This window comes from Desarmillaria tabescens (genome assembly GCF_030435595.1).
Source record: "Desarmillaria tabescens strain CCBAS 213 chromosome Unknown EV420scaffold_71, whole genome shotgun sequence".
In the NCBI taxonomy this organism is placed as follows: Eukaryota; Fungi; Basidiomycota; class Agaricomycetes; order Agaricales; family Physalacriaceae; genus Desarmillaria; species Desarmillaria tabescens.
Genome location: NW_026848370.1, coordinates 179,449 through 203,024, shown reverse-complemented (window position 1 = coordinate 203,024; position 23,576 = coordinate 179,449). Strand labels below are relative to the sequence as shown.

At 49.8% G+C, this 23,576-nt stretch overlaps 8 protein-coding genes across 8 annotated transcripts; 3 read left to right on the top strand and 5 right to left on the bottom strand.

Moving 5' to 3' along the window:
- Window positions 1-612: 612 nt before the first annotated feature.
- On the top strand, window positions 613-2,667 carry EV420DRAFT_1580545 (O-methyltransferase-domain-containing protein). The gene is made up of 9 exons (XM_060474630.1): window positions 613-1,018; window positions 1,076-1,087; window positions 1,142-1,313; window positions 1,362-1,443; window positions 1,492-1,636; window positions 1,691-2,038; window positions 2,093-2,106; window positions 2,159-2,241; window positions 2,297-2,667. The coding sequence occupies exons 1-9, from the start codon at window positions 782-784 to the stop codon at window positions 2,551-2,553; spliced, it is 1,350 nt and encodes a 449-aa protein (XP_060323949.1). The 5' UTR covers window positions 613-781; the 3' UTR covers window positions 2,554-2,667.
- A 1,120-nt stretch (window positions 2,668-3,787) lies between these two features.
- EV420DRAFT_1485716 (uncharacterized protein) lies at window positions 3,788-4,550 on the bottom strand (the record flags this gene model as incomplete). Its single annotated transcript, XM_060470280.1, has 7 exons — window positions 3,788-3,865; window positions 3,919-4,014; window positions 4,065-4,105; window positions 4,141-4,244; window positions 4,288-4,346; window positions 4,384-4,445; window positions 4,490-4,550. 7 exons carry the CDS (start codon window positions 4,548-4,550, stop codon window positions 3,788-3,790), a joined length of 501 nt encoding a protein of 166 aa, XP_060323948.1.
- A 2,207-nt stretch (window positions 4,551-6,757) lies between these two features.
- EV420DRAFT_1580534 (uncharacterized protein) lies at window positions 6,758-7,058 on the bottom strand (the record flags this gene model as incomplete). The annotated part of the gene is made up of 1 exon (XM_060474629.1): window positions 6,758-7,058. A coding segment is annotated over exon 1 (293 nt), but the record flags the coding sequence as incomplete, so codon positions are not given.
- Window positions 7,059-10,739: 3,681 nt separating this feature from the next.
- EV420DRAFT_1580522 (uncharacterized protein) lies at window positions 10,740-14,447 on the top strand. The gene is made up of 3 exons (XM_060474628.1): window positions 10,740-11,600; window positions 11,653-12,204; window positions 12,266-14,447. Exons 1-3 carry the CDS (start codon window positions 10,996-10,998, stop codon window positions 14,235-14,237), a joined length of 3,129 nt encoding a protein of 1,042 aa, XP_060323946.1. The 5' UTR covers window positions 10,740-10,995; the 3' UTR covers window positions 14,238-14,447.
- A 611-nt stretch (window positions 14,448-15,058) lies between these two features.
- Window positions 15,059-15,268, bottom strand: EV420DRAFT_1650176 (uncharacterized protein; the record flags this gene model as incomplete). Its single annotated transcript, XM_060478423.1, has 2 exons — window positions 15,059-15,154; window positions 15,200-15,268. The coding sequence occupies 2 exons, from the start codon at window positions 15,266-15,268 to the stop codon at window positions 15,059-15,061; spliced, it is 165 nt and encodes a 54-aa protein (XP_060323945.1).
- An 86-nt stretch (window positions 15,269-15,354) lies between these two features.
- On the top strand, window positions 15,355-16,794 carry EV420DRAFT_1623031 (Quinolinate phosphoribosyl transferase; the record flags this gene model as incomplete). Its single annotated transcript, XM_060475889.1, has 7 exons — window positions 15,355-15,473; window positions 15,652-15,852; window positions 15,904-16,044; window positions 16,100-16,176; window positions 16,226-16,333; window positions 16,427-16,645; window positions 16,697-16,794. 7 exons carry the CDS (start codon window positions 15,355-15,357, stop codon window positions 16,792-16,794), a joined length of 963 nt encoding a protein of 320 aa, XP_060323944.1.
- A 3,049-nt stretch (window positions 16,795-19,843) lies between these two features.
- EV420DRAFT_1278810 (fido domain-containing protein) lies at window positions 19,844-20,440 on the bottom strand (the record flags this gene model as incomplete). The annotated part of the gene is made up of 4 exons (XM_060468105.1): window positions 19,844-19,927; window positions 19,982-20,098; window positions 20,152-20,232; window positions 20,285-20,440. 4 exons carry the CDS (start codon window positions 20,438-20,440, stop codon window positions 19,844-19,846), a joined length of 438 nt encoding a protein of 145 aa, XP_060323943.1.
- Window positions 20,441-21,605: 1,165 nt separating this feature from the next.
- On the bottom strand, window positions 21,606-22,591 carry EV420DRAFT_1580501 (uncharacterized protein). The gene is made up of 2 exons (XM_060474627.1): window positions 22,281-22,591; window positions 21,606-22,242 (listed from the first exon to the last, which is right to left on the bottom strand). Exons 1-2 carry the CDS (start codon window positions 22,564-22,566, stop codon window positions 21,677-21,679), a joined length of 852 nt encoding a protein of 283 aa, XP_060323942.1. The 5' UTR covers window positions 22,567-22,591; the 3' UTR covers window positions 21,606-21,676.
- Between the last annotated feature and the right edge of the window lie 985 nt (window positions 22,592-23,576).

Sequence of the window (23,576 nt, the reverse complement as noted above, 5' to 3'; positions counted from 1 at the left end):
TCACGGAAATATCCGTATACCGTACCGTATGCTTAGTTTGAAAGCTTTGTCGGTGTCGGTACGGGTGCTTTACGGCTGTCTACGGCCGTTGACGACCGTGCAAAATATATTTACTCATATAGACTTACAAGCGCAGTCCCCTGTTATTTTATGTGTGAATATGACAAAATCACAAACATTAGGTACAGAGAGAACAAATGGGCCATGTTGAGTGAGGCCAGAGGTGCCCAAAAAATAAAGTAAGGTTACATGCATTGCCTGAATGCGAGTGAGAGATTGATGAGGTGGCGAATAGTCAAACTTTGAAGGAGTGGCAAAGTAAAGGAATTGGCTCATGGCTATTTTGTGTCAAAAATTTACTCGGGAAAAGGCTCTAGATAAGACTACAAAAGTATTTAAAATATACGCCGTAATACGACGTTGTACGGCTGTCTGTTGGAGCTCCTGACGGCGACGGAACAACCGTACACCGTACCGTACAAATGGCCATTAGGGTGCGTTCGGCTTCGGTCCGTATTCCGTATAACGGTTACCGAAAACCGTACAATACGGTGACGGCGCGCAGCCCTAATCGGATACAGCGTATCTCCATTGAGTATGCTTTTAGTCACACGCACATTCCATTGCGCTCCCACCAGTGGGAACCTCAGTATCACAAAGCGACGAACCTTATCCACATTGAATTTGAGGTCACAGGCAAGTTGCCGCGTGAATGTTGGTAACAGCTTCGCGTAATATAAACCTGTGACGATTTGACGGACCTTCCGAACACCTATCGCCTATGCATTCTCAGTTATCTAAGCTTGTTTCCCTTATCTCAAGCGCCGTCGATGTTGTGCAGGAAACCTTTGCCAAAACCTCTCGTCCTGAGGTTCCTTCGTTGGACGACACTACTCGTCATCCTCTAGATAGTCCTGAGTCATCTTCGATGGAGTTGATGGAGGCTATCCAGACCATAGAGGGTGCATGTGCACAGCTGTGCGCTCTTGTCGCTCGTCCGAACCATACAATGCTCAACGTGAGTTTTATGCTTTGGCTATTATACGAAGTTGGACTGAAAACCAAATTCTGACAGAGAGTATTTGGCGTAAGGAAGCAAATGTAACATAAGTGTTGTCCTCCTGATATACCATTTCCTAAGATGTTCGAACCTGCCTGTATTCGCGTTGCAATTGAATTCAAAATCGCTGACCACCTCTTCGCCAGACCTGAAGGTCTTCACGTGTCCGAGCTTGGTGCGCTATCGGGAGTAGAACCTCAGAAGTTAGGAAGAATTTTGAGCTTACTCGCCAGCAAGCATTGTTTCCGGAAGAGTAAGTAATGCAAGTTGCGCATATTTTGATTTTTGCCTATCAATCCAGTCGAACGTGATGTTTTTGCGAATAATCGTCTCAGTATGGCGCTCGTAAGCGTGGGTGGTATAGCAGCGTATGCCAATATTATGTGAGTCTGCTCCTTTGATCGATACGCACACGTCTGATGATGTCCCAGTACCGACGAAGTCAACAAATCTGCTTCCATGCTCACCGAGAATCTACGAGACCCGGATTGGGGACATTCATATTCGCCTGCTCATGCGCCATTCAATTCCTGGAGCAAATACTCTGGTTCAATATACTCGTGGTATGAAGGAATAGTACGTGCCGCGTGTTGCTCAAGTTCTGCGTCCTATTCAGTAATTCGCGAACAGGGAACAGATGATGGCGTCGTGAGGGGCATGCGCTTCGGGCAGGGTATGAAAGAATGGAATGCTACTACTGAAACATCTGCGATTATCAACGAATATCCATGGGTAACTCTACGCGATGGTGCCACTATGTGTGATGTCGGAGGTGGTATCGGGTCCATCTCTATGCAGCTGGCGGAAGCCTATCCCCACCTCCGTATCGTGCTCCAAGATCTACCCGCACCAATACAGAATGCGAAGAACGACATCTGGCCAAAATTATGTCCCGCGGCTATTGAAACTGGGCGTGTAGATTTCAAGGCCATGGATTTCCTGGTCGAATCTCCAGTCGGAGGCTGCGAGGTGTACTATGTGAGTGCTCGACTTCGGGATAGTTCTTTCTCGTGGTGACAAAATACTTGGTAGCTGAAACACGTTATGTCGGAGGCGTTTTCAGATCTGGAATACATAACACTCACTCTTGCTTTACAGACATAACTGGCCGGACAAGGAATGCAAGATGATTCTTACTGGTGTGAAGAACGCTATGGGACGAAGCAGTCGTCTGTTAATTCGTAGGTTTCTCCTCTGGATCTCTACCATAACCTTGATATTTAAATGCCGCTGTAGACGAATATCTTATTCAACCTGTAAACCGAGAGAATACCCTATCTCCGGGCCTGAAAGAAGCTCCTGATCCTCTTTTACCTAATTATGGAGCTGGACGTATACGCGAGTACAACCTTGATTTGGCGGTAATGTGTTTGTTCAATGGTCAAGAACGCCAGTTGGATCAGATTGTTGAGCTCTGCAGGGCGTCTGGATTGAATTTTGTGCGGGTATGGGATTTTGGAGAGAGTGGACTTGTTGAGTTTTGCTTGGAGTGAGTCCAGCTGGGGTGGCGACCAGGGTAGCAATTTCTTTAATGTACATAGCCTGCTTTTATCTCCTTTATATTTCTTTGTAGGTCCTTTACATTGAAATTTCTAGTCTAAAGCGCCTGACTCAGACCGGACGTCGAATTGTGGTCGCGACAAAAGTCGCCGGAAATGCCAGATAGAAATTGGTGGAGCCACCTTGCACTTCAATTTCAATAAGACTTTGTCTTCTTACCCCCACCTTTCACGTTCGAAATCTATGTCTATGCTCAAGCGCTCAAGCTCTCGCTCAAAGTTAGCGGGCCAAAGATCTTCTTTGTGATGAATGTGAGTGTCGACTCTATGCAACTACAACGAATCTGATTCTCAGAGATTAATACCGCCAAGGACAGGGTTGTTGCGTCGTAAGGGCATACAAGTGTCTTGATCTTCATCACCGGATTTTGGATGAAGTATACTGTATGGTGAAAGAAATACGCTCACGTCATACTACCGCGGTCATGGTCCGGGAGTGGGCTCTATTATTTTCCGTCCGTCCGTCAGCGCGCTGCGATATATGGCAGATGTTCGTGTTGCACCTTATTGCATTTTTTTGGCCCAGGCTCGACGCAGAAACACCTGAATTGGCGCTCGTCTTCCCCGCTGAATGTCTTACTATCCTGTCATGACACTAGGAGAAAGCCCGTGTTGTTCCTTGGAGCGGCGTATTGGTGCCTAGGAAACAATAGCCAGGATCCTATTCCAGTCATGCCAGATACGTGCAGATAGTGCCATCCTAGCTTCGTTTGTTTCTATCCCGCCCGATGCGTTTTGAGGACAATCCTCTTATTCAGTATGGATCTTCGTCTTTGACTCATCTCTCACGCTGACCGCTCTCTCCGCATGTTAGGTTAGGGCCATCTCGTCTTGGATGACGTTCTATCGGGGCAATCCCCATATTACTGGGTCGAGTTCGTCAGAGATTGCGAGATGCTGCTGCTGGGAGCTCTAGGGAAAAGCAAGGACAAGAAATGTAGTTTAAACATATTGATTATTAATCAGTAACAAGAAAGACGTAGTACTACGTATGTTCAAGTACATGCAATTCTTTCATTTTGCAAGAAAAAATCGCTGTCCTTGTATTGTTACTTTCATCCCAAACGGTCAGATGGCCGACTGTTTTAAGAATGCTGGATCCTGAAGTGGAACTCGCACTCGGTAAAATGAACACCTATAGTAGCTACGGAAAAACTCACTGGATATGTCACTTTCCGTCGCTGGCGAAGCAGTCTCCACCTGGGGTAGACTGGCAGTTCGGAGCCATCCAGTCAATGACAGATGCCTATAGCGGAAGTGAGTTAATGGATCACAGCAAACAAAAATCCGTCATCATACCCAATCATCACGACAGTACTCTATGACCCCATACATTTCATTGCCGAAGAAAGATTCACAGCTGTTATAAACCATGACGACAGTGTTGCCATTAGACTGGAAATACGTTAGGGATCTATATGATCTAGAATTGAATGCGAGCGTACATCGTTAGCAAGATCGAAGAGGTTCCCTATTCGCTCGTAAACTGGGAGAAATTCCTTAAATCAAAAAGACACGTACCAGTGTTTTCACTTTCATAGCGAAGTGCATCAGCAATTACATGGCAGTCATTAGGATCCGGGCTACCCCCAGGAGGAATGAAACAGAACGTGTTGCCTGGTTGTCTACATCAGAACTCGCACACACGGAATACGCAGATACACTTACATTGTCCTCCACAGACATTCGTAACACCAGGAATTTGGCGGGATACTACGTCGCCACGCCTAGTGAGAGCCCCTCAGGGCATGACACAGTCTTGACCTTGACGTTCTTGTCTGCGCCAATATAAGACACGCTGAGGGTGACCTGCCCTTCGCAAATCTCTGCAAGTGTTAGCACAATTGTTATGTCAATTCAGAATACATACCTGACAAGACAGGGCTAACGAGCGCGAAGCCAAAAAGGACGAAAGCGAGAGAGAAGTACATGTTGGATGTTTCGAACGAGGGGGTGATTTCGTTCGATGAGAAAACTTCAATCCCTTTACCATGGTTTATATAGTGGGATCCGGAATTCCAGACAACCCCCAATCCACGGGATGGTTCCGGGCACTACGGAAAGACGAGACCAATGTGGTCAAGAGTAGAGCTAATTATTCCCTCTGGGCCACTTCACCTACGCCGAACTGATCTGAAGTCTCACTCACCGTTCTCGTTGATCGATGGCATTCAAAGTTCCGCGGCCTCCGTAGTCAAAGTTATCCCCAGTGCCGACGGAATTCGTGGTCCAAGTAATAAATCGGAGTCGCACCCAGGTATGTATCAACACGATGATGGCAAGTACTGATCAACGTGGTTATCGATTCCAAGAAGTCCCAAGACATCAGAGTCAAAAATTGAAGTAGCGCAGGAGACCGAAATGGCAAAAGTCGGCACAGCAGAGATCCTTGAATAGCAAAGACGAGAGCAAACCTGGATGGAACCGCGTGTGACAATGACCCTAGATGCAGTCAAGGGAATGCCACCGGCAATTGATCTTAGGAACCTACCATGGCAATTACAGGCCGACATGTCCCATGCGCATAGACAAGCCATACCTAAGGGAGAGCCATTGGATCGTACAGTGCAAAAGTACGCCTGAACAGATGAAGAACGATAGTCACCGTCGTGCTAATTATGATCTAGTATACTCTTTAGTACTAGTAGAAATAACGGGACGGGGTCAAACTTCATTACTCACGAAAGGAGTAATCGAGATCCCGTTGGCTTCACCGCCTTTGAATCGGGGACAGGATAGGATGTTTTATAATAATGGATGCTTATTAGATTGACGATTTATTGAAAAAATCACCCTGCTAAGGTTCGTTGTACATATCCCATCGAAGTACGTCACCTGAATAAGTCCACCATATCCGTGATAGTGTCATCATTGGATTGCACGCCCTTTGCAGATTTTGGCCGTTACGTGCTGAGAAAGCCTCCGACTCGACAGGCATTGGATTTCGGGGAGCAGAATAGTTCCGCACAAGGTAGCCGACTGAAGGATAAAGTCTGAATGTTGAGGAAGTGGCACAGCAGCGGCTAGCAGCATCCGACATGGAGCCAATGGCTATACTTAGGTTTGAAATGTTGCCAATACACAATCCTGGATCCGCGCTTCGAAGCCTCGCTATTCCTGCCATAAGAAACCTTCAAGCGGTCGATATCGGTCCCATCACTGCGCACTCAAGCAGTTGTCAATCATTGTCTCCTTTTCTCCCAGCGAAGCCACCCTGTTTGAGAGAACACAGAACTTCACATCGATATCCTTAGTCACGGTGAGCGGTCAAAGACTAAGACGCGTCGAGCACGTGCTGATCACGATGGGTAATTCCGGTCCGATATCTGAATCGGCAGTCCCGAGTGCCGACCCCATCTGTATCCCGTTGACTCAAAAGATTTTTGAGACGTCATGCTGTTGAGAACTAACACGGGAATCTCAATATCAATCGTGGCGTCTGTTAGCTTAGGAGTTCTGAATGGGAGGTCCCCATTCTCCGTTCCCAAAACGGTGACTAATGTCACCATTTTTGTCGCTCTTCAATATTCAATGAGTATATCTCCGGTAAATGCGTGTCCCACGACGGACTCGGACAGTATCTTCAGAGTCCAGAAAGGACGGGTTGTCATGAGTTGATAGTCTGGAGCGTTGTGCTTATCTCTGAAGCTTGAAGCTTGAAGCTTGGGCTTGATGGGCCCAGTGAGGAGTGAACGGTGCATGAGCAAGGGATAGTTATGCATAAAAGACCTTCTCCTTATACAACTGGCAATATAAACGATTAACGAGGAAAGCAAGCGGTAGAGCTAGGAGAGGGATATGTAGCGAAGGCGATGGAGGATGGTTGGAACGGGGGGGAGGAATGTATGCCGAAGTTTAGGTAGGGGGGGGGGGGTGTCGTTGAGATATTGGTGGGCGAATATATGGCCTTGCGAAACCTCCGTAGGGGGGGGCATGGCGCCGGGTGACGAAGGGGCGTTGGGTCCTCCAGGTTTTGACTGGAAGGTAGAGTTCGAATGAGAAGGAAAAATGTTTACGGGCGGCAGCCTATCTTCTCGGCGCTAGCACGAACGCAAATACCAACGCGATAAGTGCCGTCAAAGACGCAGTAATAACCGCAATAACCACCCTCGCAACCGGATAATCCCCCCTCGGCAAAGCACCCTGTATCGAAAAGTACCTCGTCATCCCCACGCACAGGATCCCCAGGGAGAGTATGACGGCTGTGGCTCCCAGCGGGCGGGCGTACCCCTGCGCTCCCCCGGAAGGCGAAAAGGTGGTCTGGTTGGAGGCAGTGCTGGTGCTGGAGGAGATGGAGAATAGCTGGACGAGAGCGACGCCGACGGAGGCGAGGACGAGGGAGGTCCGGACGTATGCGAGAAAGGTCCGCTCAGATGCGAGGTGGTCTCGTGCGACGGAGCCGTTGTTCTCTAGCGTCAGGCTGATACGCATGGCAAAGAACAAAGAGGAGGAAGAGCAATTCCGAATATTAACTCCGTTGTCGGCCGCATGCCGTTTTGAGGTCGTGATGAATTCCGAATCGTTCGCAGCATCGTCCAGTTGAGCGTTTTTTTGTCGTTCGTGGTCATGGTGGACGTTGAGGTTGAAGATGCGAATCAGTGACGCAATTGGAAATCCGTGTCTGTTCGCTTTTCTCCTTTCGACCATATGCATCATTCGCATGGCACATTCTCAACGGCTTCTTTCCCTGCGTTGATGGCCCCCGGTCGAGCATTATAAGGTACGTCGCTACTTTTTGTTGGACTGCTCGTTGGCTGAGCGTCGAGTTGTTGCAGGATAGCCCAATCTGGTCCTTCTGCAAACCCGACAAACCGACCGAGCATCGGTGGCGCTAGGGATTGAATATCGGGAGCTGAAGTATCGGAGCATCATGGGTGCGTGGACTGAAAAAAGTCGTAATTCTCATCGCTCACAGTACATTTTTAGCTTATGGCCGCTACAACGCTCAACAACAGCCGTTGCAATCTATCCATGGTACATATCCAAGTTCCCAATCCCTTTTCCTCTTCCAATGATTCCAAAACGAAACTCGGTTTGCTGGACTTGACGATCATCTTACGCTTTTTCTGGGCCTTTGCCGTTTGTGATGATGGTATCGCTTACTGTGTCGTTTTCACAGACGAAATCCTCTACCCACACACACAGCGTCTTCGTCTGTACGCCATTCTATGGACCGTGACGCTTCTTCAGGCTGTTTACGAAGCTTCATCATTCTAAATAAGCGCAGGTCGTCGCGCCGATACAAGAACCCCCAGGCCTCAACTCATTCCCTCCACCGCCAGCACCAGATGTCGCTCTTCTCCAGACGTAGCGTTTCGAATTCCCCATAATAGCACTACCGTCATCGGGATGCCGAGAAAGTGATTGGAGTTGTTCATCACGGGTTCGCGTTCACCACCTATTAATGTTTTCCGACATACGCTTACGTATCCTGTTCACAACGCTATTCTTGAATACCAATACGTGATAGACCAGCTGAAGCCCACGTACTCGATTCTTCCTCGGATTGGTGGTGTTAAAAGGAGACAAGAATGACTACGTGCAATCGACCGCTTGGTGGATTCTTACAGCAGGAATAGCCGTGTCGTGGACTCCAGAATCCTCCAGCTGGTTTCCCCGAGAGCCGTATCGCGCTACATAGGGTTTGTGTTCGCCACATGTTCTTTCCGGATACATACCCACTCATCCGCATCTGTTATGCAGTGCTCTTGCCCCACACTACGGTTAATCTAGCATGGAAATAACGATACTGCCACGCCTCTTTGAACAGCTAGAACATCTCTCCCTCCCGACTGCCACGCACCATCGCCTCTATGTCAGAGTAGGCGTCCCGGGAAGCAACCAGACTCGAAGATGCCGAGAAGCATCTCGAGTTCGCCTCAGGAGGTGTACAGTCGATTCAAGGGACTTTTCAGGCGTTGTACGAAGCATCAATCGTTCATCACGGACAACTTTGGGAAGAGCAAAATAGGCGCCGCACATTGTAGTGGTTGTCCATGCAAACCTCCGCTCGTTCCCTCTCACTCGCCCCACGCATCACTATGTCTCTTCTCCAATGTATCGTTCCCATCAACGATTGGAGTTATACATCACGGGTTCGCGTTCTTTCCCACATGGCAAGGCTGGTCGTCACGCTGATACAAGAACCCTCAGGCTCGAGCACATTCCACCACTAAATGCCGCGACATTCTACGTGTCGACGCATCCCCTCCCCGCCACCATCAACGAGACGGGATGCCGAGAAGTGATTGGAGTTGTGCATCACGGGTTCGCGTTCACCACCTATTTTCCGACATACGCTTACGTACCAGGCTAGCACGTCCTTTCCTGAATATCAAGACCAGTCTGACTCCCGTACTTGATCCTCGATTGACGCAGTGACCTGACCGCTTGGTGGATTCTTAGGCGCCGTGCCGTGATATGATCGAGAATTCTCCCCCTCGAGAAGTGATGGATCCAGCTGTATCGCCCTACATAGGGTTTGTGTTCGCCATACGTTCTTCCCGGATACCCACTCAATGCTCATCGACATCTGTTATACAGTGCTGTTGGGTTAATCCAGCACGTCATTCCTTCGGTCCATCACACACACGCATTTACGAGACATACAACGAAAGAAGGGCGCCAACGTCACCGTCGGGGAACGGCGACCCAAGGACATCTCTCCCTTCAGAATTCCTGCGCCAACGTACGTCATAACAGAGATTCCTCAGGATGTCGTGCATTCTTCTCGACCGCACAGGATCTCAAAAATTGGTCGAGTTAACAGGATACAGATGGAGCCCGGAATATCGGACCGGAGTTACCCAGGGCCATTGCTTTGTGCGTGATCAGCACGTGCTCGACGCGTCCACCGTTTACTACGCGTCGCGACAAACCTTCGGTCAAATGTGAGCATTGAATCTCTCAGTGGATTGTTTTCTTTGCTCTTGTGCCGTGACTTTAAAGGTTGACAATGAGCACAGGTTCAAGGGCGTCAACTACAGCCGTGCGTATCCCTCTTCCCGCTCGCTGGCGTTTCGACTGATCATACATATCCTCGAAACAGATACCATAATCACATTATACGAGTAGCGCACCTCTACCAACGATGACTGTCCTACAGCCTCAGGTGGCGTTTTTAATCTATGTATACAGTCGCTACCACTACCGTCGCGAAATGAATTCAGAACCCTTATTCGGGACGTCAATCCATCTCATCCCGTCATGGTTCCTGGTTCCTATCTAGAAGCAGATGGGAAATTAGCCCAGAAGCTTTTTTTCATATGTCAGTGTCTCCCCACATTGACAACCTGAGCTCGGAACCGAGGGAGGTTTATCCGACACTGACAAGTCAAAGCAAAGCGAGGGCGGTGAAAATATAAATGAAAAGCAAAATTGCAGGTTTGAATTTACGCTTCAATTTTACATGCTCTGCTGTACCAAAATATAAACATTTGGAGGTCTCGTAAGTGCGCGCAGAGTTCTAGACCGGGATCACTGATGATGATGATGATGATCACCATTCCGTACTCATACTTATACTTAAACCTGAGTTGACATGAAGGCAACGTGGTTGACGCACCCCCACTACACACGCTGCAGGGGTACCATCATCCATCCGTGTTCCTTCAACGGGGCTTTTATTTAAAACTGTACCGGGTCCGGGAGTAGGGTCGGAGAAAGCTAGCGCTATTGACATGAAAGGGATGCACTCTATATTCTTACGCTCACTGGTATTACTCTACTAGTACTACTAGGATTTCCCTGCATGTACTGTACCTGGGAGCTTCTAAATGGTGAATAGATGGGAATATGCAGGGTCCCCTTCAGCTGTGCACGGGGGGAATCATGGCAACGCCGAACGAGCGAGCCATCAGAGCACTGTACAACTTTCTCTTTAACCACCACCACCACCCCTTCCCCACAACAGCGTCGAGCGCTGACGCTCCTTTTCGTTCCATTCTTTTTTTTCGCTTTTTTCCCTCCCTTCTAGCTCACATTTTTAATTTCCATTCCTCCCGGTTCTCGGCTCTCGGCGCCCGAGCGGCGTTCGGATTGAAATTGGCTAAACACGGTAAGTACCCGGTTATCTGAAATATGGTTCGGTTTTCTGGAACGTTTGCCTGCCTGCCCTGAGAGGGTTGTTGGGTTCCTTCCCTCTTTCCCTCGTTCCACGAGGCAACCTTTCGCCTTTCACACCGCTCGCGCGTTCCTCCCTTCACTGGTGGTTGAGCCACGAGACGCGACGTTCTCCCTCTCAAAAAAAAAAGAGAAAAATACTCACGAAAAATTGTTCACGCGAAACTCTACGTCTACGCTACGCTTGTTTAACGTCTTTTTTGTCTTTTCGTTTCGCATCCTGATATCCATATACTGACTTGTTCCTCCTTTCCGATGCGACTCATCTCACGACTATTACGAATCCACCCCCCAGAAAGCCCACCTCCGCCCCCCTCTCCTGGTGATACCTCCCAAAACACCTCCCCACACCGCATGGACTCGGAAGGATACCCAGCCTGGCTTCCCCAGCGTCCCCCACCACCTGCTCCAGCATCGACAGTGCGGTCTTCTACGATGGACGTCACTTCCCCCACCCCTGAGCCCATCCCAGGTCCGAGCTCGCATCCTCCGTCGTCGTACCTAGGTGGGAGGAGGGCCACACCGCGGTCTGTGAGGATCGTTAGTGATTCCGTGTATGGTTTGGAGGGGGATAGGGAGAAGGAGAAGGAGAAGGAAAGACGTGTGCCAACCGATCATACACAAGGGAGTCACCCGCGTGTGTGGTCCCGTGCTACAGGTGCTGCGCTCTCCGCCTCACCCACAGTCTTCGACCCACCCGTTTCCCAGCCAAAATTCCGCGTCCGCGGGCTCAATATCGAGTTACTCCTCAACCCCTCCCCTTTCGCTCGCGTGTACTTTTATGTGTTTCGTGTATTCATCTTTGCGCATCTTTTTTTGCAGACGTTCTTCGATTTCAATGCTGTGTTTATTATCATTCAGTGAGTTCTCTCCCTTCCCCCATTCCCCATTCGCATATTTATATTCTCGTAGGGTAGCCAAATTCCCTAACCCCGACATCCCCGGCTCAGGAAAAAACTGGGCTTTGGGCGCCGCAGCCTACATCTTCTGCTGGGCCCTCCAACTCCTCGGGGTCTTCCTCATCTACGAGCTCCTCTACTCCTTCGTCCGGCGTTGGCGCGTCAAGCGCCCCTCCATATACCCCATATACCTCTCCTCCCCCGCCTTCAACTTTGTCTCCATCCTCTCCTTTCGCAACTTTTGCTTCCTCCACTACCTCCGGTATTCCGCCTTTCGGGGCCACGGGGGAAGCTTCCGGGATGGGCTGGCAGAGACGTTCTGGTTCTATGCGCAGAACCTTCCGACTGTTGTGCTCCTCCTGCCCAGGGCGGGGATCTCTTTGGCGTTGTTACTGGAGTTTTGGGAGCCGCAGGTGGGGGAAGTCGTACTCGCGGATGCAGGGATTAATAATCGGGACGGGACGTTTTTTCGTGCGGGGGGAGCGTTGACGGATTATGCACGTGGGGTGCTTATTGCGAACGCTGCTTGGACGGCGTGGCGGACGCTAGTACTGTTCTTTAGCTGGTAACCACTCATCCATTCTTTCGTTCCCTCATCACTTACTAACCCATCTTCTCATTCATAGGATTGGCCTGTGGGTAGTGAGCGGCCACGGCTGTGCAGGATTCTGCGGTCCCCGCGACAGATGGGAAGAAGAAGACGCGGAAAAGACCATCTCAGTATACAGCGAGAGCCCCACACTCGCTGATACACTCCCCTGGAGCTGGCGGGAGTGTACGAAAACGCGTATCCAAGAAGCATACGACTTTTGTCTCACCACCACGCGTCCTGCCTCTTCTTCTCGGAAGAAGGAACTGGGAGATACCCCAGAGCCACTCGAGGGTATGGAGCAGATCATGGCTGCTGTTGGGCTGGGGAGTACGGCGCCCCCGACAAGGAGGGGTGTGCTTACGGATGATTTCTTCAAGGGGCCGAAAGGGGAACCCTCACCGGAGATTGTGGGAGAGCCTGAGGCGTCTACGTCGGGAGGAGGAGGAGGGCCGCTGAGGGAGCTGCCGTATCCGTTCACGACCAAGACCGCGCAGGTATCCTCGGATGACGAAAAGGTGCCCTTCCCGCCTTCTCCGTCCCTGCCAAGTGAGGAGAAGGTCACTACGGAGAAAGACACTGCCGACGACGACGACGATGAGGAAGGGGAAGAAGAGGAAGACATCGCCCAAGCAGAACTAGGCATCATCGGCAGCAGCGACAGACGCTCCTCCGGACGCGCCTCAGGGTCAATGTCCAGCTTAGGCCACCCCGTCTCCTCGCGGTACCCTTTCCAGTTCCGGAAACCCGCCACCACGCGGGGAACGAGTCTCTCCTCTGGTACACCGCCCCGGTCCGTCCATTCGCATATCTCACAGTCGACGGGGAACGTCGAGTCCTCTTCCGATTCGCATTCTCCAAGGTCCCATTATAGTACTAGCTCGGATGCTGCGAGCCCGAGGAGCTTGGCGATCCCTATGCCTATGCCGCCGAGGCATCCCAATCGGAGTCGAGCAGGGACGGTCCCTTCTTCGTCTTCTGGCCCGTCTTCTCCTAGTAGTCCTGTCAGTTTCCCCAGGTCAGGACGCTCTAGAGCGAGGACACGAACGAGTAGCAGTATCGGGGAACCTCAACCCGTGCCTTCGAGTTCAGATCTGGAAGGGGGAGACGACGATGAAGGAATCGAAGAGGGTGACACGCTAGACCAGTCACTCCCTGAAGTAGCAGCAGAAAGCGAAGACGTCGTCGGTCTGCTGACACTCGAACCATCCGGCTCAAACTCCCCTCGTATACCTCTCCGCCCCTCATCACACCGCAGCACCTCCACCTCACGCTCCAACTCCCAGAGCGGTGCGTCCTCCTCCTCGCGTTCGCGCGCAGGATCTCTATCCGCCGTGCGCTCCCGTACCCAGTCCCTAATCCACAGCATCAGCGTAACCAGTCTCGAACTCGTCCAAGGTGCCATGCGTTCCCGCGCGGACTCGTCCATGGCGCGGTTGGAAGAGGATCCCAGTCCCACTCCCGGGCACTCGCGGTCAGGAAGCTCGACGGATCCTAGTGGGAGCGGGAGTGGCGGGGAGAACTGGACGTTCGGACACCCGATGGCGTGGCAGAGGCAGGAGATGCGGGAGCACCGGCAACAGCAACATGAGGAGGCGGAAGAGTATGAGTATGAGGAGGGACCGTATGTTCGGGGACAACAGCCCTCGCCGGTTATTGAGAGAGACTCGGAGAGCGAGTCCTCCCATGACGATCCTGTGCCTGTGCCTATCGTGATGCACGAATCGAGGTCGGAGTTGTCTGTTGGTACGGAGCAGCCGTACATGAGTGCTACGTCTCTATCACCCCCCTCGGTATTCACGCCTAGACCCCGAGAACGAGAAAGCGAGGGTGCGTTGACGTTGAGCAGCCACCCGGACATCAGCACCGCCGCAGCGTCATTCGTCACCGCCCCTGCCACCATTGAGGGGTCCACGACGACCGAAGAGAGTATTCGGTCGGTGTCCACTATACATCATATGGTTGACCGGCCCCATCCGAGTGGGATGGGTGGGTACGGGCCTTTGTAGATTAGATTCGAGGATTCGGTTGACTTATTTTCGTGTTGTTTGTTTATTCCTAACATTGACGACCCTTACTATACATTAAGCATTCACCATTCGTCCCCACCCCACCTACCTACGCATTTACTTATCTTGGATATCTTCCCTATACTTTCGGTGGAACTACTAATCATCATGGAAATAAAAATGTTATCACGATTCAAAGAAAGGTGGGTACATGTAAGCTCCTCTCGTAAAAAAACGGTGAGATGAACATATGCGGATCCAAAGGAGAAACGCGGTGACTTGCAACAAGACAGCCGTAACCGGTGTTCATTCTACTAGCCAGTGCCCTATCCTATACATACCGAGTAAGCGGTACCGAACCCACCATATTCATCACTTACTCGTCTCGAAAGACCAGCAATGCTTTCCAAGCTTGGCCGCAGCGATAGTTCCTATCCCAGCCTCCGAGTCTGCTTGATGATGGGACCTCGCACGTAAGGAGCCTTCTTTCCCCTCGAATCTGATGCAGAGTGTCTTGTCATCGCCCTCGTGTTGTCCACGTCAATTTCTCTCCAAGGCGACATGAGATAATCTTTTTTTCTTTTCTCTTCGGTGTCAAGCGGGTGAAGGGTGTATATTACGGGGGTTCGAACTTGATGTACAGCGGTAGCGTAGGAGTGTATCATTCAGTTCACCTAGGAATGAACATCATACCGTCGACCACCAAACTCACAAAGAAGAATCATCATGGCCCCCCCCCCCCCCGGGGTGGTAACAACACGCCACCCCTCCCACCCCGTCCTCATGAGAGCGTAATACAACGATGAAAACGTCGAGTCCATCTAGATACTACGAACGCTCGCAATGCCCATCTCCATCCCCTGGAGAATACACTCAATCAAGGGCCCGTAGTCTCCATCGTAAGCCTGGGGTTTGTTCTGAGTTAGTTCAGTGAGGACAGTGCATTCATCAGTCCTACATACCTTGTTAATCCCACCGTAATACTCAGACCACTGTGCAAGACCAATAGAAATAGGCGGATAGCCGTGCATCACGAGCGGGATCGATGCTATAAGTTGGGTTGTGCGCCTGTTCCCGTCCTGCAAAGAGAAGAGGTGAGAAATAAAGGCCGTAGAGAATGGGGTCCCCCGCGTACATTGAATGGATGGCATCGGGCAAGGATCAAATGAATCCAGCTCGCAGTGGCGAATGGGTTGCGCCAGTTCTTTATGTATTGCTACTTGCGCGAAATCAAAAGTGGGCTCGGCATCGCCAACAACACGTTCCGTGCCGGCACAAAACCCTGGCGTTCCTTTTTGGGACCTAGATCGATTATCTATCTATCTTGACTCCGACTATCGATGTCAAACTCGTATGAACGCCGTTCACCTCCTAGCCACCTTTTACCTCCTAGCCGGACCCAGGTTATTGCAAGCTCGTATGAACACCTTTTACCTCCTAGCTGGAAGTCCCAGGTTACTGCATGGCTTGCAGAAGATACGCCATCCTTTGACTACGCTGGATATGTTGTCGGTGAAGTAGAACGAGAAGCTTCTCTGTACGGCAACGGCGACCCTCTCGCCGTCCTAGCGGGATCCCCATTCTTCACCGAGGTTTTTACACAGCTAGGGTGTCAGTACGTCCGTTGTCTTATCGCTTCATCTGATGTTTTTTATCATTTCTCAAGGGTTGAATGGCACTACAAAGAAGGAGACACTTTTGGGCCGTTGAGGACAGTCGCGACAGTCAAGGGCAAAGTGAGAAATCTGCTTCTGGGTGAACGCGTTGCCGTGAATATATTGGCGAGGTGCAGCGGCATTGCTACACAGTTCGTGCTCCTATTCCTTTTCCCTATAAACACGAGCCGAATAGCTCCCCCTCAGATCCAAGAAAATCAAAGATCTTGCTCGGGGATATGGATATAACGGCATTATTGCTGGAACCAGGCAAACAACGCCTGGTACGACTTTTTTGTCTACGGCAAATAAGCAACTGACACTCCGGAAAAGGATTTAGACTAGTAGAGAAATATGGCATGCTAGTCGGAGGAATCGACCCGAATCGTCATGACCTCTCGAGCATGATCATGCTCCAAAACAATCACATCTGGTCGTTCGGTAAAGACTGACCCTGCACGTCTATTTCTCTGTATTCACTTCTTTCTGCAGGGTCAATCACCGCCGCTATTTAGCAGGCCCGCTCCGTGGGAGGTTTCAGCTTGTTACTAGACGTCCAAGTCGGTTCTGAAGCCGAGGCGAATGAAGCGATTGACGCTGGTGCGGACATCGTCATGCTCAACCTCATCGACGGCGAAGAACTCGCAAGCGTTGCTAGGAAGTTGAAGCGGAAGTGGCGGGGAAAGAGAAATTTTCTTCTCGAAACGAGTGAATACATCACAGAGGCTAATCTACAAGCGAAAGCGATCAATGGTTAGTGGATTGACGCTGATTCAGCAAACGTATACTGATATCAGGTGCCAGAAATCGACATCTTGAGTACCAGCATTGTCCATCAGAACGTACCGCACATCCATTTCAGTTTCGGCATACAGATACTGGAGCCCTACATGTTTGCGTAGTCGTGATGTGCAAAATTTTGATAAATAATTTTCTGTAGCTCTCACCTGCTGTCTGTATCCTTTAAAAAATTATTATTGTATTCTTAGGTGTTCTTTGATGCTGTGGTAAATATTCAAAGGGGAAAATATGGGGAGTAGAACAGCTGTCGGGCGGTGGCCGAGGTGGAAGGGTGAAAAAACCGGTATATGCAAAATCCCGTGTCACGGTCAAATTGGAAATCCGCCATTACCAGCTACGGCTCCGGGCTCACTGCAAGCTCACTGACGAGCGCGAGCCAAGTACCATTAAGTTTATGGTATACTGAATGGTAGGAGATAGGTACAATATGGGAGGGGAAATGAATGCTGAATATAATTATCTATAATATATATATATGGATTAATATAAGCATGGTTTGGAGTAATGTTAGCGCTAGAAGTAGAACTAGAGGGCAGTCTCTATTACCCCTGTCGGTGTTCACGCCTAGACCGCGAGAAAGCGAGCGCGCACTTACGGGACCTCCCAAATGTTAAGCGTAAATTCAGACCTTTCATTTTATATTTTCACCGCCTCGCTTTGACTTGCCAGCGTCGGATAAACCTCCTCGGTTCCGAGCTCAGGTTGTGGGGAGACAGTAAGTGATATATGAAAAAAAGCTTCTAGGAACCAGGAAGACGACGAGTCCCGAATAAGGATTCATTTCGTGACGACAGTGGTGTTGGCGACTAAAAAAGCTGTAGGACAGTCGTCGTTGGTAGAGGTGTGCTGCACGTATAGATATGATTTATGGTACCTGTTTCGAGGAGATAAGTATGATCAGCCGCAACGTCAGCGAGCGGTACATACGATGCCCTTGAACCTATGCTGAGGATAACTAAGGAATTTCATCGCCAACCCTTAGCTTCCAGACCAAAGTGAAAGAAAGCAGTCCACTGAGATATTCAATGTTCGCAGTAGACCGAAGGTTTGTCGTGACGCGTAGTAAATGGCGGATGCGTCGAGTACGTGTGCCCGATATCCGAATTGGCCCTATCCTGCTTGACTCGCGTGGTTGAGAACTGGATACATAATGCACGATATCTGTAAGTAGTGTAAGAATTCTGCAGTAGAGATAGTTTTACCCCTCTGCTTGATGATGGACCCTCGTACGAGGTGTCTTGGGGTCAAAGTCAATTTCTCTCCAAGGCGACAATGATAATGGGTTTGCGAGGTCATGTTACGGGGACTCGAATGGGTAACGGAACATATTCGAGTGCGATGTTCGTTGTATCTATGTAGAAGTGCGAGTGTTACTTGGAGAGGCAAGCATAAATTCGTGTGCGGGAGTAGATCATTTGGATATGGCCGCCCCAAGAACTCGGAGGGGAGGAGTTCGCACCCCAAAAGAAGTCATATGGTTCCCACCGGTACAGACGTTCCGAAAAACCTTGTCCACGGTTGCCAAACAAGGCAAGTAAAATAAAAAAATAAAAAATGCAAGAAAATCGTGAAAATAGCATGGTGCCTTCATTCGTGAGTGTAATGTATCATAAATAGATTCGTTGAGGATCTACGAGGTGTATAGAGGTAATGTAACAGGTATGAGGCCAATAGGTCAGTGGTAGGACGTCATGAGCGGGGTCTGTGCTAGCGGTAATGGGAGGCAACGGCGGAGCATTAGAGTGGTGTGGGAGGCTGTGGAGATGTTTTCTCCCTTGTAAACAGTAATAAGTCGTTCCAAAATGAAAGTGGATAACTTCCCTTGAAGATGTATGTTTAGCATACCAGCCACCGCGCCCTCTCCAAAGCTTCCCAGTCTACAACGCCTGAACCCCCACCAGCCCAGTCCTAACCATGAAAACTGACGAAATAAAGCCAGGATATCCAGTTGCAGGTGTCTTTGTCGCAGTGAAATGGTGCGGGCGGACTATGGCGTTGTGTTGCAGGAGACCGGGAGCTGTCGACGTCCAAACTGTGGCAAAATCACGGCGGCGGCTTGCTTGACTGAATGCAGAATCGTTCTTCAAAGCTGTCTTGTCTTTTCTTGTCTCTTGAATGACGATGATGGCAAGGTGTGACCGGCTGTTCGGTGCGAGACAGCCTGAACATGTAAATCTGGCGGCGCTCACTAGTTCTTCATCAGTCAGATGCTCTTATTTCAAGTATTATCTTTACGACACACTGCAGCACCCATGGATCATTAAATTTGTATCTTTCTACTAAATGACACGCACAAATGAAGTCTGTATGCTATTTCTACGATTTTCTTGTATTTATCTGATTTTTTGATTTTACCTGCCCTTTTTGGCAAGGTTTTTCGGAACATCTGTACCCGGTTGGTTATATCTTGTGGTCGGAATAAGCGTTGATCATAGGGGAAAGGTCCTGTTATGTCTATGCAGAGAGTCGTAGTAAGCGTCCCGGTGGAGGTCCCAAAGGGTAGTAGAGTAGCTGAAAAATAATCAAAACTTTGTCATCAGGCTGAAGATAAGATAAATGGCGTCGCACTCTAAATCGAAATCTAACGAGCTGGGGATATCTTCAAGTTGTGGGTGGCAGTTTCGACTCATGTGCGAACCAGCCAAAGTTCGGAACAGTGTTTGGCAAAGATCCCTTCACATAGACGAACAAATATTCGCAGTTAAACTCTAGTATTTCAAAATTGGAGAAGACAGGCTCACGGAAAATCCCCAAGAATATCGGTCCATGAAAACTGATTCGTGTCTCCTTCCCACTCCCGTCGCAACCTCGTCATGTCTACCACGGTGACAAATGTTTGCAAGCTCTCGGGAATATACCCTTATCCATGGAAAAGTATATAGCATGTGTACTGCTAATCTGAAAGTCGCGTGCGGCTTACGCCCAGCTTAATTAGGTGTGCTTTCGGCATCTGATTCACTTAAATTTTTTGCACACCATTATGCCCATATCAAAGACGAATGTCCTGAATCTCAGAGGGCGCGCATCAACTTGCCTGCATCCCTTCCACGAGTGACTAGAATGAACATCCATTTCATCCTCTCGAGAACTTGGCGATGAAAACACGAGAGGGTAATACAAAGTAATGATAGTACAAAATGCCGAGTCCGTCTAGATACTACGAACGCTCGCAATGGTGGCCTCCATCCCCCGAAGAATACACTGAATCAAGGGCCCGTGGTCCCCATCGTAAACCTAGGAGTGTTCAGTGAGACATGGATTACTCCTGAAACAGCGCATTGGCCTTACCTTGTTAATACCATTGTAGTAATCAGAACGCTGGGTAAGACCGATAGAAATAGGCGGATACCCGTGCATCATGAGCGGGATCGATGCGATAAGCCGGGTCGTGCGCCCGTTTCCGTCCTGCAAGGAAAAGCAGTGAGGAAGCGTGCCGTGGATAATGAGGTTCCGCGTACATTGAACGGATGGCATCGGGCAAGGAGTAAATGAATCCAGCTCGCAGTGGCGAATGGGTTGCGCCAGTTCTTGATGTATTGCTACGCGAGGTCAGGGCAGGTTCGCAAGACGATTGAGTGAGGTGAAACACACCTTGGCCATCTTGCAGATATAATCGAGCTCATTGTCAACCTCGGGGAACGGGCAGCACTGGATCTTATAGTTGCCGGCGATGATGACTGTCTTCCTCGTCCAAGCACGCGTCCGGCCAGGGGGAGTGTAGGTCTCAGAAAATCTGCTAGTCTCCATGAGACGCGCATGGACGTTGCGAATCAGATCGGGTGTGAGCATAGAGGGATCGGCAACAACTGCGGGTAGAAGTTCGTATGCCTGACCTATGTGTAAATGATTAGGTCAGCGGATGAGGAATGCGGACTGTACCGCGAGGGTATCGTTCAGAATGTCCTTGATCGTCGGAGCATCGTGGATGCTACTCTGCGGCAGTGTGTCCACAATTCCATCTGTTATGCCTCGTCGAATGAGGTCCTGGGTAGACTATATTTGATGTCGTTAGCAGGGAGATACGTAGACGCATTGTGGCGCTTACGCCGACAGTGATAAGAAATGTGCTTTCAACATGGTTCGTTTCTATCGCGAGGTTGCTCAGATACTTCTTAAAGAGGGATGAGCCCTGCGGGAACATCTGTTCCCAGTCCTCTTTCACTTGGTCGTGACCAGAGGGTAGTATCGGTGCTTGGAGTGGGAATTTGTGTTCCCTGGCGGGCTTCCACGTTTGAAAGTAGATATCTAACATGTTGAAGACTCGTACCATGTTCAAAAAATACAAAGCAACTTACCTGTCTTGGATTTTTCCAGTGCAGTCTGAACGTTTTTATCGAGATCTGTCTGACGTGATTCGATCCAAGAGTCCAGTTTGGGATCATTTATACCCATCTTGGCCAGTTCTGCTTGAGCCTGGTGATGCTGGTGATATGTCGATCAATATTTGTGGAAATGCCGCAACGTTTACCTGACGATAGAGTGCGATCGACGTGGCTTGCGAGTTCATGAACCGGTGCTGGAGGCCTAGTTGGACTAAGAAGAATGGGTGCGGACCATGGCGCCGAATCAAAGCATCGTACTGTCGCGCCACTGTCGGGATAGACGGAGCGGCGTCGGCTGCTGCTTGTTCTTCTGCAGTAAAACAATCTGGAGGGTTCTGAAACATTGCTGCATGCGTAGGCTCATGCGAAGATATGAAGGCAAGAGCTTACATCAAGCACTGGACTTGACCAGAAACGTATCATCGACATGGTGGATCAGATCCAAAGGTAGCGGGAATTGCCGCGCGCTCGTGCACTGCCACGATCACAACGCTTTCTTCACACTTGATTTATCCAGGACGCGTTGAAGTGTATGGGTAAGAGTCAGGGAAAAGAAGCAAATATAACAGACGTGGTTTCAATCCTTCATGCTCTTCAGAATACATTAAATGCACACAAACCTACGTCCACTACATACGCTGAGCCAACTCAGCATACTACTTTAGAGATAAGATATCTGAATGTTTGAAAGCTCTTTCCCATGTGCAGACATATAAGATTTCACCCCTGCAAGCGAAAAGTCCTCGTCTCTCCCCCTTATTTCCATGTTCCTCAGCAACTGGCACTTATTTTGATGATTCCGCAACTTCAGCATGCGTACCAAAGCCTGTGGCCGGAAATTTTCGTCTATTTCGATCGAAAGGGATTCGAGTGACGGAAGGAGGATGGGCTGATCTTCTTGAACGACAAGGTTGTCTAGAATAGACACGTCATTACCGACGTCGTTTGCTCCTGGAACAGTTTCCATGGTCCACCGCAGGGAAAGGTTTTTCAAGTGAGGTGTTGCATCCAGAATCCGAGTCGAACGCGCATCCAACGGACAGGGATTTCGGATACGCAATGTCTCAAGTGTGCACCCCGAACGACGGAGGAAAGCAACAACTTTAGAAAAGTTCAGAGGAGCGATGCCCAATGTCTTTAGTCGTGGTAATGACAAATGATCAATGATGTGAAATGAGTTCCAGACAATATCAAGCAAGCGTATCCCGGTATGCACGACTGGAGTGACTGGGGAGAATTTGTGAAGGAATGCGCAACGCTAGCACCAGAGAAAGTTCTGAAAGATTCGGAGCAGGATCGTAGAAGTCGGAACGGATTGCTCTTCACCGTGCCGCTGGTGTGAAATCGTCGCAGTCGGGGCCGGGTTAGGTCTTGTTCTGCACCATCCCAGATCTCCTCGGGAAGGACTTCCTGTAGGCAAAGAGGAGCGTTTTCCTGCACCGCGGTCGTGTCGCAGGTGTTACCTGTAGGCTGAAGCGGGCGCTTTTCTGAAGCCTCTTCCCACATAAAAACCTCCCATCGGTGGCATTGAGAAACAATCAGTCGGGCCATAGCCTCATAGTGTGGAATAGTCGCGCTACCCATGACTACACCGAAAATCCGTAAAGGAGCATCTCCCGATCGGTCCAACCACAACTTCAACGTCGAAACCGGTGGTGCACAGCATGCAGCGGCATCAACCTCGTTGAAGCTGAATTCAGACCAAAGCTGGTTGAGAGAGAGTGCCACGCTGCGCCATAGGCGGGACACACGACTGTAGCTCCAGGGTCCTAGGCGAGTATTATGGACCTGAGGGTAGAATCTCCAGTCATCCCATGATATAGTGTGAAGAAGAATCTCGCCGATGATCTCTGGTGGCACCTGCCGAATGGTAGCCATGACGGGTCGATGGTGTTTGATGAAGTTATACACCTCGTGCAACGCTGAATACTTTCCCCCTGCCACCTGCGAACAGTCATCACCTTGCCAGGCTATGATCAGCCGTTCCATTTCCTCGTCGTCCAGTGACAGTTGGCTTCTCAAGTCCTTCATCGTCTTCTCCGCTTCGCCGAGCATGACCTCGATCTCTTTGTGTTCACAGTCGAGGGGACTGCAGTTGGAAGTTGTGAGGTGCAGATAGGTTTGGGAGAATTCGTGAAAGCTGGAGGGAGCAATCATGTTGGTTGTAAATGGTTAGGTGAGAGAATTGACGTAGGAGTGCAAAATTTAAAGCTTGAATTACGTGGGAAATTTAATGCAGTTTGTGTGCACAAATTTGTATTGGTGAACAAGGGTGTTGTTCAGGGTCATTGCCGAAACGACGGCATCGTCGCGTCGCGTCTTGAGTTTCTCTTTGTTTGGTCTATTGTCTTTGTTCCGTTAATCTTTGTATATATATTCTCCTCGCGAGCAGTGCAGGTTTTCTTCACCCTCGAACACACTGCTCGCAGCTGTATCGTACGCGCGACATCGAATTTTCGCCCACCCGCCTCCGAGTCCCTCATAGACTTACATTTACTACTACTCTATTCCGCTTCATGTACTTCCGTAGTTAGCTTGGGTTGTCCCCTTATAGGCACCCG